Genomic DNA, 17,029 nt, shown 5'->3' with positions numbered 1-17,029 from the left:
TCACAGTAAGCATGAAGCCACAGTTCACGTCGAGGACAGAATATTCCTGCCTGTATCTTAATACAGAGGTGGGAGTTGCCATACATCTTAACCTCTACTAATTCACTGATATTTCTAACAGTGGAAGACATAATGCAGCTCATATCATAACTAGAAGTTGGCTGAGATGCCACCAGACACGGTTATAACTCCTGAAGCTCTCTGTTGCCTTCAGACACAGATATCATATAGGAGCCCACAAGCTTAGAGAGATAGGCGCCTTGATGTCTTTCTACATAGCTCCAGGTGCAATGCTTTGGAGCCTCTCACTATCTATAGCCTAAGGGATTATGGCCTACATTTGATAAGACACCAAACTGTCATCACTTTTTGGCCTATCGACAGCAGGTTGTCTGTCTCTTCTAGGCTTATTGTACACTGCCCAACAGGTTAGTTAGATATCATAGTGCCAGAGAGGGTTATTTTAATCATTCACATCAGTGCCTGCCCCAGCGGAGCTTACAATCTAAGGTCCCCATAACATTCACCCACACTAGGGTCAGTTTTATCAGAAAACAGTTATCCTGTGTGGGCGGAAACCAAGGTACCTTGATAAAACCGAAGGGGCACAGGGGGAAACATACAAAGTCCTTGAAGGTAGTGCCCAGGTTAGAATGAATTTTCAGATCCAAACGCTGCAGGGTAACTGCGCTAACCACAAAAACTACTGTCATCTGGAAGTTCTGAATTCCAAAAAAATATTTAATTGCAAGATAGCTGCAGGCAGTACATGAATGCTCCTTCCGCCATGCCTCTAACAAGTTTTAAATAATGAAGGTATTTGCCTGGGAAGAAATACCTTCATAATTCAAGTTAACAGACACTTCTGTGGTTGCAGGTTATATAAGAATCCTATGGATTAAGGGACTCCTCCTAGTCAATTCCTTGCAGCAGAAGGCAAATATATTAATGCAACACTTCCCTCCGCTAAATTGTTGGGGTGATGTCATAAAAGTCAACAAAGTTTGCACCCAGTCTAGTAACCCATAGCAACAAATCAGGATGACATTTCTTCATACCCCTGCTTTGCCACCTGTCAATATCATAAATGGAATTGATCACCAGTGAGAGGCATTTTTCGGTCCAAAAACTAAACACACATACTGTATGTGCTTGTGATTGAAACTTTCCGTGTAACAGGTGGCACGGAATGGTATTGGGGATTTCTGCGCTGGCATATTTCAGACGTTACGTGTGCCTAGGTCCTTACTGACTTCCAAAGAGCTACAAAGACTTTATTTTAATCTTCTCAAATCAGGTTGTGAAGTCTACTAATGTAATGAAATTAGAAAGGGATTAGCAAACGGTTGCGATGCCGTCTCTAAGTACTCACATCCTAGGTTCAGTTAAGAAGTGATAAAGGATATAGCGGAGAGATGGAAACAGATGTTCTGGGTAAAAAAAAAAAAGTCAAATAAAAACCACAAATATAAACTTCCACTAATAGAACACCCACACACAACTAGCCATGTTTACATATCATGTTCACTTTAATGTTGCTGAGGCAAGAAAACGCACCGGGCTCTTTGTCTTCTCCACATTAGCCAATTAATGGGGGGGGGGGTGCTATGCCTAATCTAGTGAAGCATTTCCTCATTAATTGGCTAATGTGCGTAGTTTGCCCCTTATTATTCTGTCTGGCTGGTAATTAGCTATGTTGGAGGATGTGGGTTCCCAACTGCATGGGCTGAGAATAGATTTCAAAGACCTACACACATGAGTGGTAATCATGGGCCTTAGATCTTTCTACCAGGTTGATGGATATTATTGACCTTTCTTCTAGTAGAGATGGTTTAGTTTTGGTCTTGTGCTTCAGCTGATGGGATAGGCCTCCAACAGGGATTCTGGGGTGGTTTAGCTTATTCAAGGCGATTAATAGCTTCTACTTATTAAAAGGTCCTTTTCAACATCAGAGTCATGAGCTTAAGCCAGCCATACATCTGCTCATTTGGTCGTGCATAGTGGTGGGCTGATCGAAGCAACCCTGGGCCTACATTTAGATCAGGTGGTGGGTCATGTAGATTGATCAGGAGATAACTACATTTATGTCCCAATGGGCCCTTGGCCAACAGATTTTTTCCAGGTTTCCCTATTAATATCTGACCAATCATATTTAAGCTGCCAACTCTTGACTAGCATTGTTCCTTGCACAGACATTACTCCAGGTTGCAGTGCTATTACAAACCATTTCTGGTTTTATAAAGTCATTTTACATGTAGAGATATGGGACCAGTTATCCAGAATGCTCGGGACCTGGGGTTTTCTGGATAATGGATCTTTCCTTAATTTGGATCTTCTGACCTAGTCTACAAGAAAATCATGTAAGCATTAAATAAACCCAATAGGCTAGTTTTGGATTTATTTCTTAAGGTGGCCATACACGGGCTGATAAATGCTGCTGACAGACCGAGTCGGCAGCGTATTGGCCTGTGTATGGAGCCCTCTGGCGGGCTTCCCCAATCGATAGCTGGCCGAAAGTTTGCCAGATGCCGATAGGACAGGACTAAAAATCCTGTTGGATCACAGCCGACCACCCTTTGCCCTTTGTTATGATCCGATCGTTGGGCTCTAGGGCCCAATATCGCCCACCTCAACGCCAAACGAGCGGATCTCTCTGTGTATGGCCACCTTTTGTTCGGATCAAGTACAAGGTACTGTTTTATTAGTACAGAGAAAAAGGAAATCTTTTTTTAAAATTTGGATTATTTGGATAAAATGGAGTCTATGAGAGACGGCCTTTCTGTAATTCAGAGTAACAGGTTTCAGAATAACGGATCCCATACCTGTATATGGAATGCAATATAAATGCATGTTAATAAATATGATTTTAAAATACCAGGAATGGATCAGGTAGAGAGATAAACTAGATATAAAGAAAAACCCAACTAGAATGTTTTTGCGCACATAGCCGAGAAGGAATAAGAAGGAACACTGGCTGGCACAAACTGAACCTTCCACAACAAAAGGTGGTGCAAAATAAAGTTTATTAAAAAAAAAAGCAGCCAAAAGGGGGCACTTAATCACAGTGCCCCTTTATTTTCCTATTTAACATATAGTTAAAAATGACCACAAGTTCTTCATATGAATAATTTCTTCACATTCATTTCATATACAAATGCTTTGTACATATATTTTGTTTCTCTTTTGCATTTGGCAGCTGTCTACAAAATGTCAATTGTAACAACTCCCCTTACAAGTGGGTGTAAGCTTCTAAATAAGATCCTTGGAAGAACTCTGACCATGACTGGTCAAGAATGCAACTCAACCCCCACTCATCTACAGGTTACGAGTGACAGGGAATACCTTCTTTTAATCTTAGATACCGATAAATTTTTTTAACCTGGAAACATATGGTCTACTTATCTACAAACGGACTAAAGAACATGGCAGCGAGACCAATAAATCTGTTTTAATGGCATTCTAGTCTAAACTACTTGCCCTTTAGAGATGATATCACAAGCCAAAACTCCTTCTGTTTGAGATCACACCAGGCCCACCCGAACAAAAAAAACTTATCCCAGGTCTTCAAAGTAGATAAAGATCCAGATCTGGTATTTTTACAACCTTCTTCCAACTCTGTGACACGTTGGAGCAAATTGACTTGGCAAAACCAGAACTGGATTACTATCATTCTAGTTACATTAAGTTTTGTCCCTGGACACTCAACTTGAGATTTAGTACTAGCCAAGAGGAGTTAGAGATCTCCATTTATCAAAGGCCAAGAATAGACCAGCACTGTCCTTGAGTGATAGATGTGGTTATCAGTGGTTATGTCAAATCAAATGCACTCAGGATTTCATACATCGTCTGTTCTTGGCTTTTAGAATTGTAGGTCACTACCTTACAGACTAGGGTTCAATGACACCCACTAAAGGGTCACTCAGTTTGATTGATCAGTTTGTGCTGAAGATCCTTTCATGTGTAGCTTTTGAGAGTTGATTATTGTTCCTAACTGTAGGAAGTTCTGGTCTGTTACAACAGTTGACACATTATATTCCAAGCCAGCATTAACTTAGCGTAACTTACACCGGGTCCCAGCAGAACACATGGATGCCAAGTCTCACCATTAGTTTGCTCAGTAAACACCAAATTCCCTTGCAACGAGCATGGACAACACCAGTCAGTACTTCACCATGCGCCTTAACGTCAGTGCCTAGTGACCAAAGCTGTTTAGGCCAATGCAGTTCAACCTAGTCGTCACTGAAGCCCTAGCCAGTGTCCATTAAACTTGCATTGAAGAGAGTAAATAAAAGTTCTACTAAAGTTCTAGTTGTGGAGTAGGGAGAGAATGCATAGCTGAACATACATGAGAAGATCCACAGATCTTTGCTCAATTGGGCCGGCCATGGACTGGTCTAAATAGGGTCAACAAATGGATCCTATTGCTCGCCTATGGAGGACCATCTGGAGAGGGTTGCATGAAAGCACAGATGCTGTCCTCATCTGATCTAGCCAATTTTTATAAGCACCATAAATGAGTTCATAAGCCGTTGACTTAGTATGGCCACCTTAGGGATGCAGATTCAGGAAGTCGGGGAGCAGTTTATTTAAATTAAACAGGGCTGCTTTGAGGGGTGCAAGCATGAATGTGATTCCCATCTAAAATGTGAAGGGTGGACAGCAGGCCTATAGTAAGCCTCTGGGAAGGGACATATGGGAACATTTTCTGCAATTTTCAGAAGTCTGTGTTAGACGGTTTGGGGGTGCTTTGAACTCCATACAACGTGGGGACTCAATGTATCACCAGATCATGCCGAAATAAAGAATTATCCATCAGCTCGAGAAGAATCAAGGAAAGCGCAAAATACCCTAAGAAGTCCAAGAGATGGGGGCAGAAATGAGCCAGAATGTGTTCTTCCAGCATTCCACCTAAGTAATGAGCAGGAAAGAGGCAGAATGGAAACATTCCCATCCTCCCCCCTAATCAATTCAGTATTATCATAGCCATAAAACCGCTGACTATTGGGGATGGGACAAGTATTATCTTGTATAGCAGGGAACATGTGCCAAGTGTTACCCATCTAGTTGAAAGCTTGGCCTCTCACTTGCTGGATACAAGGAAAAGGGACCCAATAACCCATATGAATAAGCCATACAATGGTCTGAAGTCATTTTTAAGAATTCCATTATCCCAATTTTACCTCTGGGAAAAACAGTTTGGCCTTTGATAAATGTATTCAGAAAAATGTCATTCTAGTGGGTTATTATCACTTTAAGATGGACAAGTGACCCCATTAGTGGTAAATACAGTATATTATACATCTGCTATGCGACCATTAGGTGGGATAATGTATTTGTAGCACGTCTTGTAAAATAAATTTATAGTCCTGATAAATAGCGATACAGAATGCCGCATAACTCACCCAGCTGTTAAAAGACACATGAGTCACACATCAAAGGACATGTTTTAACTGTTGCAAATATGTATTCAAACATTTCTACCCTCCTCCAAGTTGAAATACATGTGAAAATGGGAATGTGCATGTAGGGTGGGGGAAGAAGTTTTATTGCCTCTGTCCATGCTATTATTTCTGGTACAGAAAGTTTAATTAACATACTGTATATAAATAACATTTAACAAGTAATTGAAAAAAACAGGTGGGGTTTTACCTCCAATACCACTATAGACACCATCTCTCCCTACTATACCTGTTATCCCACAGTCACACTCCCTTCCCAGAGACTATTATCCACTGTTACTATAGGCACCATCTCTCCCTACTATACCTGTTATCCCACAGTCACACTCCCTTCCCAGAGACTATTATCCACTGTTACTATAGGCACCATCTCTCCCTACTATACCTGTTATCCCACAGTCACACTCCCTTCCCAGAGAAAATTATCCAGTTACTATAGGTACCATCTCTCCCTACTATACCTGCTATCCCACAGTCACACTCCCTTCCCAGAGACTATTATCCACTGTTACTATAGGCACCATCTCTCCCTACTATACCTGTTATCCCACAGTCACACTCCCTTCCCAGAGAAAATTATCCAGTTACTATAGGTACCATCTCTCCCTACTATACCTGCTATCCCACAGTCACACTCCCTTCCCAGAGACTATTATCCACTGTTACTATAGGCACCATCTCTCCCTACTATACCTGTTATCCCACAGTCACACTCCCTTCCCAGAGACTATTATCCACTGTTACTATAGACACCATCTCTGCCTACTATACCTGCTATCCCACAGTCACACTCTCTTCCCAGAGACTATTATCCCACTGTTACTATAGACACCATCTCTCCCTACTATACCTGCTATCCCACAGTCACACTCCCTTCCCAGAGACTATTATCCACTGTTACTATAGGCACCATCTCTCCCTACTATACCTGCTATCCCACAGTCACACTCCCTTCCCAGAGACTATTATCCACTGTTACTATAGACACCATCTCTCCCTACTATACCTGCTATCCCACAGTCACACTCCCTTCCCAGAGACTATTATCCACTGTTACTATAGGCACCATCTCTCCCTACTATACCTGTTATCCCACAGTCACACTCCCTTCCCAGAGACTATTATCCACTGTTACTATAGGTACCATCTCTCCCTACTATACCTGCTATCCCACAGTCACACTCCCTTCCCAGAGACTATTATCCACTGTTACTATAGGCACCATCTCTCCCTACTATACCTGTTATCGCACAGTCACACTCCCTTCCCAGAGACTATTATCCACTGTTACTATAGACACCATCTCTGCCTACTATACCTGCTATCCCACAGCCACACTCCTTTCCCAGAGACTATTATCCACTGTTACTATAGACACCATGTCTCCCTACTATACCTGCTATCCCACAGTCACACTCCCTTCCCAGAGACTATTATCCACTGTTACTATAGGCACCATCTCTCCCTACTATACCTGCTATCCCACAGTCACACTCCCTTCCCAGAGACTATTATCCACTGTTACTATAGGCACCATCTCTCCCTACTATACCTGCTATCCCACAGTCACACTCCCTTCCCAGAGACTATTATCCACTGTTACTATAGACACCATCTCTCCCTACTATACCTGCTATCCCACAGTCACACTCCCTTCCCAGAGACTATTATCCACTGTTACTATAGGCACCATCTCTCCCTACTATACCTGCTATCCCACAGTCACAGTCCCTTCCCTGAGACTATTATCCACTGTTACTATAGGCACCATCTCTCCCTACTATACCTGCTATCCCACAGTCACAGTCCCTTCCCTGAGACTATTATCCACTGTTACTATAGGCACCATCTCTCCCTACTATACCTGCTATCCCACAGTCACACTCCCTTCCCAGAGACTATTATCCACTGTTACTATAGGCACCATCTCTCCCTACTATACCTGTTATCCCACAGTCCCTTCCCAGAGACTATTATCCAATTGTTACTATAGGCACCATCTCTCCCTACTACATCTGCTATCTCACCGCCTCAGTCATATATTTCCATTGGGTTTTGCAGCCACTTATAGTCTTCTGAAATAAGGGAAGGAGCAAAACAGAGAAGTGAATTTCTGTCCTGCCTTCTCCAAACAGTTTTATAAATGCCCCTTGGGGTTCTGCAGCTGGTAGTAATTTTATAACCTCTGACCTTGCTAAAACAGGTCCCAGGGCACAGTGCAAAAGGTACTGCGGTGCGGAAAGGGAGCACACCTGATATGCCACTAGGCATGAAGTTGGACGAGAGCATTTTAACCCCCGCAGGCCACCTTCCAGGAAAAGCACATACATACATGTGGCGGAATGCACCCAGATTGCTCAGGGAAAACAACATGAATTACAGCTTTCTACTGAAATAACAGTTTTATTTACATGCAGGTAACTAGAGGTACCTGACACTAGCAATAAACTTCAGTTTCTGTCACATGGAAATGTCAACCGTCCCATTATATTGAAATGGCTTCTATGATATACAGAATTTTAAAAAGAGGTGAAAGAGCAGCACGTGCCCCATGAATACAGTGTTGCCTGCATTTGACAGCAGTGAATTCATGAGAGGAGGGGGGAGGCACGTAGTCATCACTTCTGCCCCCTACCCATTCCCAACAGATTTTGCACCCCTTAGTGCCCCTGGACTAAGGAAATCTCTCATAACCTATAAACTCATAATAACTAGCTTTTTAGGTTAAGAGGGAGCTCTATTTTACTTGTAGCCGTGATCAAAACACATTCTCAGCCCCCGGTGGTTCTGTGTCCTGAAGCATTGCAGTAGAGTCACCTGAGTAACGGACCTGTGAAGAAACATGCTGACTTCTGTCATGTTGTTTCTGCAGTCAGAACCAGCAGTGCAGAAAGGGGCAGACAAATACTGCTTTCGGTTGCAATGACATTTACAAATACCTGACACTTTTCAAGAAACCAATTTTGGAAATTTGCTCAGAATTATATTCACAGTACGTTATTTTTGGCCTTATATCCCCTTTCGCTTCTTGCAACTTCGGAAAACAAAATGATCCGAGTGCTGTCCCGCAAGAGATTTATATTCTAGCCGGCGGGAAGGCAGTACGGGGAGATTAGTCGCCCCGAAGAAGAGATTTGTCGCCGGGCAACTAATCTCCCCGAATCTGACTGTGTGTCTCTGCCCTTAATCTCTAGCCATGACTCTCATCTGACCCCAAAGCTCTCTGTTTTAGTCGTAAAACAATTGCACTCTAAATAGCTTATCAGTTATTTGCTATGCAAACCAGCCCTCCCTCCGATACAAAGGAATTCCTGGGCCAGATATTGGGGTTTTGAAATCACAAAAAATAAAATTTTTACAAATGAACCAAGGAGAGGTTCAATTGGGGGTGGGGTTCCTTGGAACATTACAGTGGAAATACAAATAAAATATGCCTTTATCCCACAGTCACACTCTCTTCCCAGAGACTATTATCCAACTGTTACTATAGGCACCATCTCTCCTACTATACCTGATATCCCACAGTCACACTCCCTTCCCAGAGACTATTATCCACTGTTACTATAGGCACCATCTCTCCTACTATACCTGCTATCCCACAGTCACACTCCCTTCCCAGAGACTATTATCCACTGTTACTATAGGCACCATCTCTCCCTACTATACCTGATATCCCACAGTCACACTCCCTTCCCAGAGACTATTATCCCATTGTTACTATAGGCACCATCTCTCCTACTATACCTGATATCCCACAGTCACACTCCCTTCCCAGAGACTATTATCCCATTGTTACTATAGGCACCATCTCTCCTACTATACCTGATATCCCACAGTCACACTCCCTTCCCATAGACTATTATCCACTGTTACTATAGGCACCATCTCTCCCTACTATACCTGCTATCCCACAGTCACACTCCCTTCCCAGAGACTATTATCCCACTGTTACTATAGGCACCATCTCTCCTACTATACCTGATATCCCACAGTCACACTCCCTTCCCAGAGACTATTATCCACTGTTACTATAGGCACCATCTCTCCCTACTATACCTGCTATCCCACAGTCACAGTCCCTTCCCAGAGACTATTATCCCACTGTTACTATAGGCACCATCTCTCCCTACTATACCTGCTATCCCACAGTCACACTCCCTTCCCAGAGACTATTATCCCACTGTTACTATAGGCACCATCTCTCCCTACTATACCTGCTATCCCACAGTCACAGTGGTGCCCTTTGCAGCACAGTCCCCTAGCTTCAATTTATCTCATTTGGGCTTCGGTTTCACTACTCCCAACATTAGAGTACAGTTTTGGAACAGAGAGTTGACATGTGGATAAACCATAAGAGCCTAAAATTATAAACTCACTGTGCTATTTATGTTAAAATGCATCTACCACCTATATATAAACTTTAATCAGGTACAAAGACATACGTTTTAGGAACAATTTTACAACAGTCTGAAGAAACAGTCCCATAATGTGCCCATACATCATTACGTGGCCGGTTTAAAAGAGGAAACATAATTTGCAGAACCACATGAGTGCTGCAGGGGTTGTATTCTTGGCTACTTCAAACACAAGCCAAGTATTGTCTAAGATGAAAAGCTGGCAATGGCTCCCACGCTCCTGTCCCCAGTGCTCCCATACCAAAGAACTCCACCTCTAATCGTTGACCTCTGTCAAAAATTACTGATCCCTAACTCTGTCCCTAGGGGGGGAAAAGCATTTATAGATGTCCATCCATCACACTGGTAGACTACTGTACATCAAATGGTTGGATGAGGGAACAGACGTGTCCAAATAATAAAAGAACTCCTATACATAACATATTAATCAGGGATGTCCCACCCTGCCAATCATCTGCATTCTTGAACAACAGACTCTTATTCTTTACTGAAGGCTTCTGTCTATACACTGAGCCTCTAAATATTCCCATTTCTACCCGTTATACCTCTACACTGTGCCACATACCTTCACCTGCAGTCTAGCACTCCACGTGGGGTTTGTAGTAACAAAGGCAAAGTTCTCCTAATCTTGTAACCACCAGCAACCAACCAGCAATTAGCTTTTAATGGTCACACCCCTATATTATCTTTAATTTTATGATGAGGCTTATGTATTTTTTGGCCACTTATCTACAGGCTTCCCATCAATCTGGAACCATGCAGCTGAGAAAGGACTTATTACAGAAGATTCAATGGCCTCATTGTTTAACTAAACAACTCTGAGTCAACAGGAGAGTGTTGGGCGCTTTCATGATTTGGAGAAGGTATTTACTAAAAGGGAGTGTCCAGCAGCTGAGTGCTTTCTTTGTTACTAACTCAATAACCACATTAATCAGAGTAGGAGGCTACAGCAGAAGAAGGTAGCCAGAGGTCCTCCATGTTTAATCTCTCCATATTTGCACAACAACAATAACGATTAATGTGTCAAAGAGCAGAGGAAAGAAAACACCCACTTGCCACTTAGTAATGGCCAGTTTCTCTGAAGGAGACTTATCACAGTCTGGACTGATAACAAGTGAAGAGATACATGCTAAAGTGGCAGATCCTTATTATCAGGCACTTTTTGGCACAGACACCTATTATACTCCTAGATACCTTTGGTGCACATGTGCCATCCTTTGCAGCACAGTCCTCCAGCATGAAAGTAGCTCATTTGGTCTTCAACCTCACTACTTTGAGCATTAGAGAAGATATGTAATATGTGGATAAGCTATATAAGAGTCTTTAATTAGTTTGGTAATTTTTGGTAATATAATGTGATCTGATGGACCAACAGACAGTCTTGCCTTTTGTGGAAAGAATAACATAGATATTAAACATATAAATATTAAACATATTAAAAACAAGGGATATTAATCCCTTGCGGCCAAAGTCTGGCAATTCATGAGCTAAAGGAGGAACTGAACAAAGTTGGAAAATCAAGGGGGTTTCTGAACAAAGGCTTGACCTTTCAGGGTGGCTTCATGAGCTAAGGTTGGCCCTGGAAAACGATTGGATCTTCAAATTTAGCTAAGGTGAGATCTGAACAAAGGTTGGAACTTCAATAGTGCTTTCATGAGCTGAAGGTGGCCCTGGCAAGAAGCTGGACCTTCCAGGTGGCTTCAAGAGTTATGGGTTTCCCTGGCCAATTATTAGACTATAAAGGGGGACCCTGAACAATGGCTGGATCCTAAAGGTTGTCTTCACAAGCTAAAGATTACCCTGCTTAAAGTTTCATGGTTTCATGAGTTAAGGGTGGCCCTGGCTAAGGCTTGGATCTTCAAAGTGGAACTTCGAGAACTTGGGGTGGCCCTGGCAAGAGGCTGGACCTTCCAGGGTAGCTTCAAGGGCTAAGGCTGGCCCTGACCAAATATTGCACCATAAAGGGGGGCCCTGAACAATGGCTGGATCTCCAAGGGTGTCTTCACAAGCTAAGGATGACCCTGGCCAAAGGTTGGACCTTCAAGGGGTGCCCTGACCAAAGGTTTGACATTCAAAGGTGGCTTCATAAGCTAAGGATGGCCCTGGACATTCAAAATAATCCTGACCAAAGATTGGACCTTAAAGGGTTGCCTAATTCACAGCAGTCAGTCAGCTGCCAACACTTGCTCATAAATGCCTCCCAACTGATACAGATTATAGCTTGAAAGATCCAATAGCTGTTATGGAAACAAATACCCAATCCTGTGTAAAAACATTATTTTCATCCAGAATCTAATTTAGGCCTCATTAGGGAACACTCTGAGTAATGTAAATGTTACACTTGAAATAAGGATGACATACTTACTAATAATAAATATACTGTATTTACATCAGTGGAATCATTTCAGAAAACCCAAATGGCTTCCTCCTGAAACATTAACTAAACACCAAAATGGCGACCTCCACAATCTCAACGAATCAACAGTTACGTCCAAAATATATTTGAGTCTTCTGTGGAAGATGCCCAATGTTTTACGTGCCACCTATTATTGGAAGTTTAACTCACAGGCGTCTACTAAAGCCACGGCAGCTCTAACACCAATTAAAGTTGCCTAATATTTATGGTGACAGGTCAATCGGTAGAGAACAATTATTGCTAATTAATTTTTAATGACGATAGACAATTGGGGTTGTGCAGCTAGAATAGGGACAAGATACATGTCTTTAGCATTTTATCTCTCCTTGATCCCTTTTATCTTCTCTTATTGTAAGCAGAGAGAGGACAGCCCTAAACAGATGGGGCTGCCATGATTATTATAGCGCTTATCTCAAGTGAACAATTAATCAGTAAGACACTTTGTTTATTAAAAGAGCTGTTTCTGATGTTCTGTTCGTCTAATGATTTGGAGATACACCACCCCCCCTCCCTGTTTCTTTATATTCCCTAATATCTGTGATTACTCACATGACATCACATGGGTCAATTCAGAGCATTGTTTTTGCCCAAGTGATTTCAAGCTCAGTGGGTGGCGTCTTTCGTTCATTTAAACTGCATTCACCCAGACCCATGACTAAATCTGGGCATCACCACCCGCATGAACGCAAATTAAGTGTATTCATGGGCCATGTAGCAAACAGAGTCCAATCTGCAGTCCGTTTTTACCAGTCTAATGCAGTTCCCGCAATACCCAAAGCAAGTGCTATTTACTATAGGAGTAACGCCACAGGCTTCATGTCAACCTTATCTTGATGAGACTCCCAGTCAGAGCTCGTTCATATACACTGGTGGTAACATATGGAAAACACACAACGGAGCAGTCATGGGAAAATACTGAGTTTACCTTTCCATTTTTGCCTTCTTCCAACCTGGAATTGAAACTGCCAGCATGTTGCTACAGCCAGCTGCCCTACCCATCTTGCACTTGGTCTCTGCAGCCCTACCAAGGGTACCACCATATCTTATGTTAGACGTGAAGGCTGCTCATTGGAAAGCAAAGTAATTTGAAAACCACAACTGCTGAATTATACTAGGCGTAGCTTCTCAAGAGCAGCCCAGTGCACACTGGCCATGTGCAGTGCCACTGACTCAAAAGATGGTCTAACACAGGGGATCTCCAACCTTTTTTTAACCATGAGCAACATTGAGATGAAAAAAGAGCTCAGGAGCAACACAAACACACCAATGAGCATTAAAAATGCTCATTGGTGGTGCAAAAATATGATTGGCTATTTGGTAGCCCCTTTGTGGACTGGCAGCCTACAGGAGGGTCTGTTTGTCAGTACAACTGGTTTTTATGCAACCGAAACTTGTCTCCAAGCTTGGAATTTAAAAATAAGCACCTGCTTTAAGGCCACTGGGAGCAACAGCCAAGTGGTTGGTGAACAACATGTTGCTCATGAGCCACTGGTTGGGAAACTTTGAAGGCCTGAATCATTACTGCTATAGGGCTGCTAAACCTTTGTGCTGGTACAGTAATTTCATTGTATATTTATATTATTTCTAGCCATACATGTGTTGGATTTAGTTCACCTTGTTTGCTCTACAATCTATTTTGGAGGCATTTAAAAGACATGATATAGATTATTGATACCCAACCAGTGGCTCTCAAGCAACACCTTTCTCAGCAATCCCTTGGATGTTGCTCCCAGTGGCCTCAAATCAGGTGATTATTTTTGAATTCCAGACTTGGAGACACGTTTTGGTTGTATAAAAACCAGATATACTCCCAAACAGAGCCGGCTGCCAGTCCACATAGGGGCTACGAATAGACAATCACAGCTCATTTTTGGCACCTCCAGCAACTTTTTGCATGCTTATGTTGCTCTCCAACATCTTGTATATTTGAATGTGGCTCAAGGGTAAAAAAGGTTGGGGACCCCTGGAATAGATGCTCAGTCTTGCTATCTAGGTCAAACAACTTTAAGGGCAGAGACACACGCTGCTATTTTGGGAGATTAGTCGCCCAGCGACAAATCGCTTCTTCGGGCGACTAATCTCCCCGAACTGCTTTCCCGCAGTCTAGAATGTAAATCGCCGGAGGGATGGCACTTGGATCGTTTCTGCTTTCCAAAGTTTCCTCGTGAGGCAACTTCGGGCGACTTCAGAAAATGAATAGTTTCAAGTGTCATCCTGTCAGCGATTTACATTCTCGACTGCGGGAAAGCAGTTCGGGGAGATTAGTCACCTGAAGAAGAATCGATTTGTCGCTGGGCGACTAATTTCCCAAAATAGCAGCTTGTGTCTCTGCCCTTACAGCTCGGTCCCCAAAATAAAAACCTACAGGAGACCAGAATGAGGTCACATGATCAGAATACTTCAATGCTCATTTGATTTAAAAACTTTCTTTTTCCATTAGCGGGCGTAGTCCCATTAGGCCACTACCCTGTTATCCCATGTGCCCCCCCTTTGCAGGTCAGTCTTTCCACATCCCTTCAGGGAAAATCACACTGACAGCTCAGGAAGCCCTGACGTCAGCCCCATCTGCTGATTAGCTATGGCCGGTGTTGGGATAAAGAGAGCAAGGAGCAGGAGGAAGCCGCCATGTGATAATGAGACAAAAAAGCATAATTCCATGGTCACGCTGCCCTTGCCATGCTATTCATATAGAGTATTTGCCCACCATGATGGCAACGGGAAGTTAATCTGCTTTGCAATTCTTTCTTACAGATTATTCTTGGCACAGGGCAGGAACAGGAAGTTACACGAGCAAAGGAAATTCAATGGCTCAGGGTCATTTACAGTGTAATAATAGAGGGTTTATTATAAGCATAATAAATAACAGTTATAGGCAACACGAGGATAAGGCTAGTGGCATAGAGTGACTTTAACCACTGAAATGTGCCCAAAAGCTCTGCCTCCCACTGACTTGAATGGGAAAAAGGGAAATGCCAGGCAACACCAGTACAATCTATGGGGGGCTGCAGGGGACAAATTAGGCACAAGGACCCTGAACTGGATGGGAGTGGCCATATTGCTTGCCTCAGAAGAAGTGCTATTCCTAGAAAGTTCTGAGAAAGTAATAAAGAAAGAAAGAAGAAAGGAGACGGTGTTGCTAGTCCCACTGGGAGACTGGGAATGGGAGACTGGGAATGGGAGAGGGGAGTGAGCTGAATGAGATACAGTCAAAGGGAAAGGTATGCTCCCAATGAGGTGAGGCTGAAGGGTAGAAAGGGATATGTGTTCTCCATGAAAGGGTTACAGTGAGGGAGGCCAGAGAGCTACAGACAGAAGATAAATGAGTAGAAAGAAAGGGTTGGGGGAGGACTGAAGAGAAAGTGTGGGCCCATTACTAGACAGAAGAGAGAATGTCAGGGCAGACTATAGAGTCGCACAGTCAGATACAGTGTCATAAAATATCTAGAATTTATATTCTACACTCACAGCATACAATGCACAAAGGGCTTCCACTGTGTCCTGCTCTATAGTCACAATATACCTACACTACTGACACACTCACTTCACTCTCATATACACATTTATATCATCACAACTATATACACAAACAGCTCATATACACATTTATATCATCACAACTATATACACAAACAGCTCATATACACATTTATATCAACTACTCACACATACATATATATCAACTACTCACACATACATATATATCAACGACTCACACATACATTTATATCAACTACTCACACATACATATATATCATCTACTCACACATACATATAAATCAACACAACTACTCACACATACATATATATCAACACAACTACTGAGACATACAGAGTCACACTAGTTACACACTGACATATACACTGACACACAAGCTCACACTGACACACTCCTACAACTCCTAGAAACTAAAACAATCACTTGTTCAATGACTTGCACACTCAGCCTCTCTCTTACACACTCACTAACACATCCTAGAGAAGAGTTCTACTCCCAGCTACAGTGAGCAGGAAAGCTGTAGGACTCCCTATACCCTATTGGCATATATGGTCAGTGCTATTGGGGGGCACATGGCGATTAAGAAGTCAGTAGTAGCAGAGTCACAGCTACAGTCGCACAGCACACGTACTAGCACAGGATCACTTACCCTCAAAGTCGGAGAGGATCCCCTCCAGGTGGTCGCTGACCGACAGCTTGGACATGGTTGTTACCCCCTTCCTGAGCAGGTCTATGGGCAGCGAGGTTTGGGCTGCGGGGTCCCCGACCCAAGCAGAGAGCTGAATGCTGGCGCAGAGTCAGACGAGTAATAGAGTGCGAGCAGCTCCCCTAGTTCCCGGCCAGTCTGTAACTCTGCATTGGGATCAGCTCAGAGGAGAGGGGAGGGGGCACAGATCAGTTACACTTCCCCTCCCATTCTCCCAAATACCTACACCCCCCCTCTCCCCCTCCTGCTGCTCCTCTGTCATGTGCACATCTGGGAGACAGGGGGCTCAGCCTGGGGGGAGACACGTGATTCTGGGGCTGGGGGGCTGCACTTCTCTGGGACATTTCTTGTATATTCTTACTATAGCCTACTCTTTACTCATTCACTGGCCTGTGCACCTTTAAATTAACTCTTAGTATGATGTAGAGAGTGATTTGCTATTGCTTTTCTTTTTTTAGTATTTGTGGGTTTTTTTTTTTAGTTATTTAGCTTTTTATTCAGCAGCTCTCCAGTTTGTAATTTCAGAAATCAAGTTGC

At 43.0% G+C, this 17,029-nt stretch overlaps 1 protein-coding gene across 1 annotated transcript in view; it reads right to left on the bottom strand.

Annotated features, from left to right (window-relative positions):
- The window catches only part of septin12.L (septin 12 L homeolog), an 87,599-nt gene extending 70,930 nt beyond the window's left edge, over positions 1 to 16,669 (bottom strand). The window contains exon 1 of the mRNA XM_018236683.2: positions 16,436 to 16,669. Within this exon, the coding sequence (XP_018092172.1) occupies positions 16,436 to 16,490 (55 nt within the window). The 5' untranslated portion in view covers positions 16,491 to 16,669. The remainder of the gene's footprint in view (positions 1 to 16,435) is intronic.
- Positions 16,670 to 17,029: the final 360 nt, after the last annotated feature.

The sequence above is a fragment of the Xenopus laevis genome, chromosome 9_10L (assembly GCF_017654675.1).
Source record: "Xenopus laevis strain J_2021 chromosome 9_10L, Xenopus_laevis_v10.1, whole genome shotgun sequence".
Taxonomy (NCBI): domain Eukaryota; kingdom Metazoa; phylum Chordata; class Amphibia; order Anura; family Pipidae; genus Xenopus; species Xenopus laevis.
Note: the sequence above shows the minus strand (reverse complement) of the source record. Positions and strands in the feature narration are given on the sequence as shown.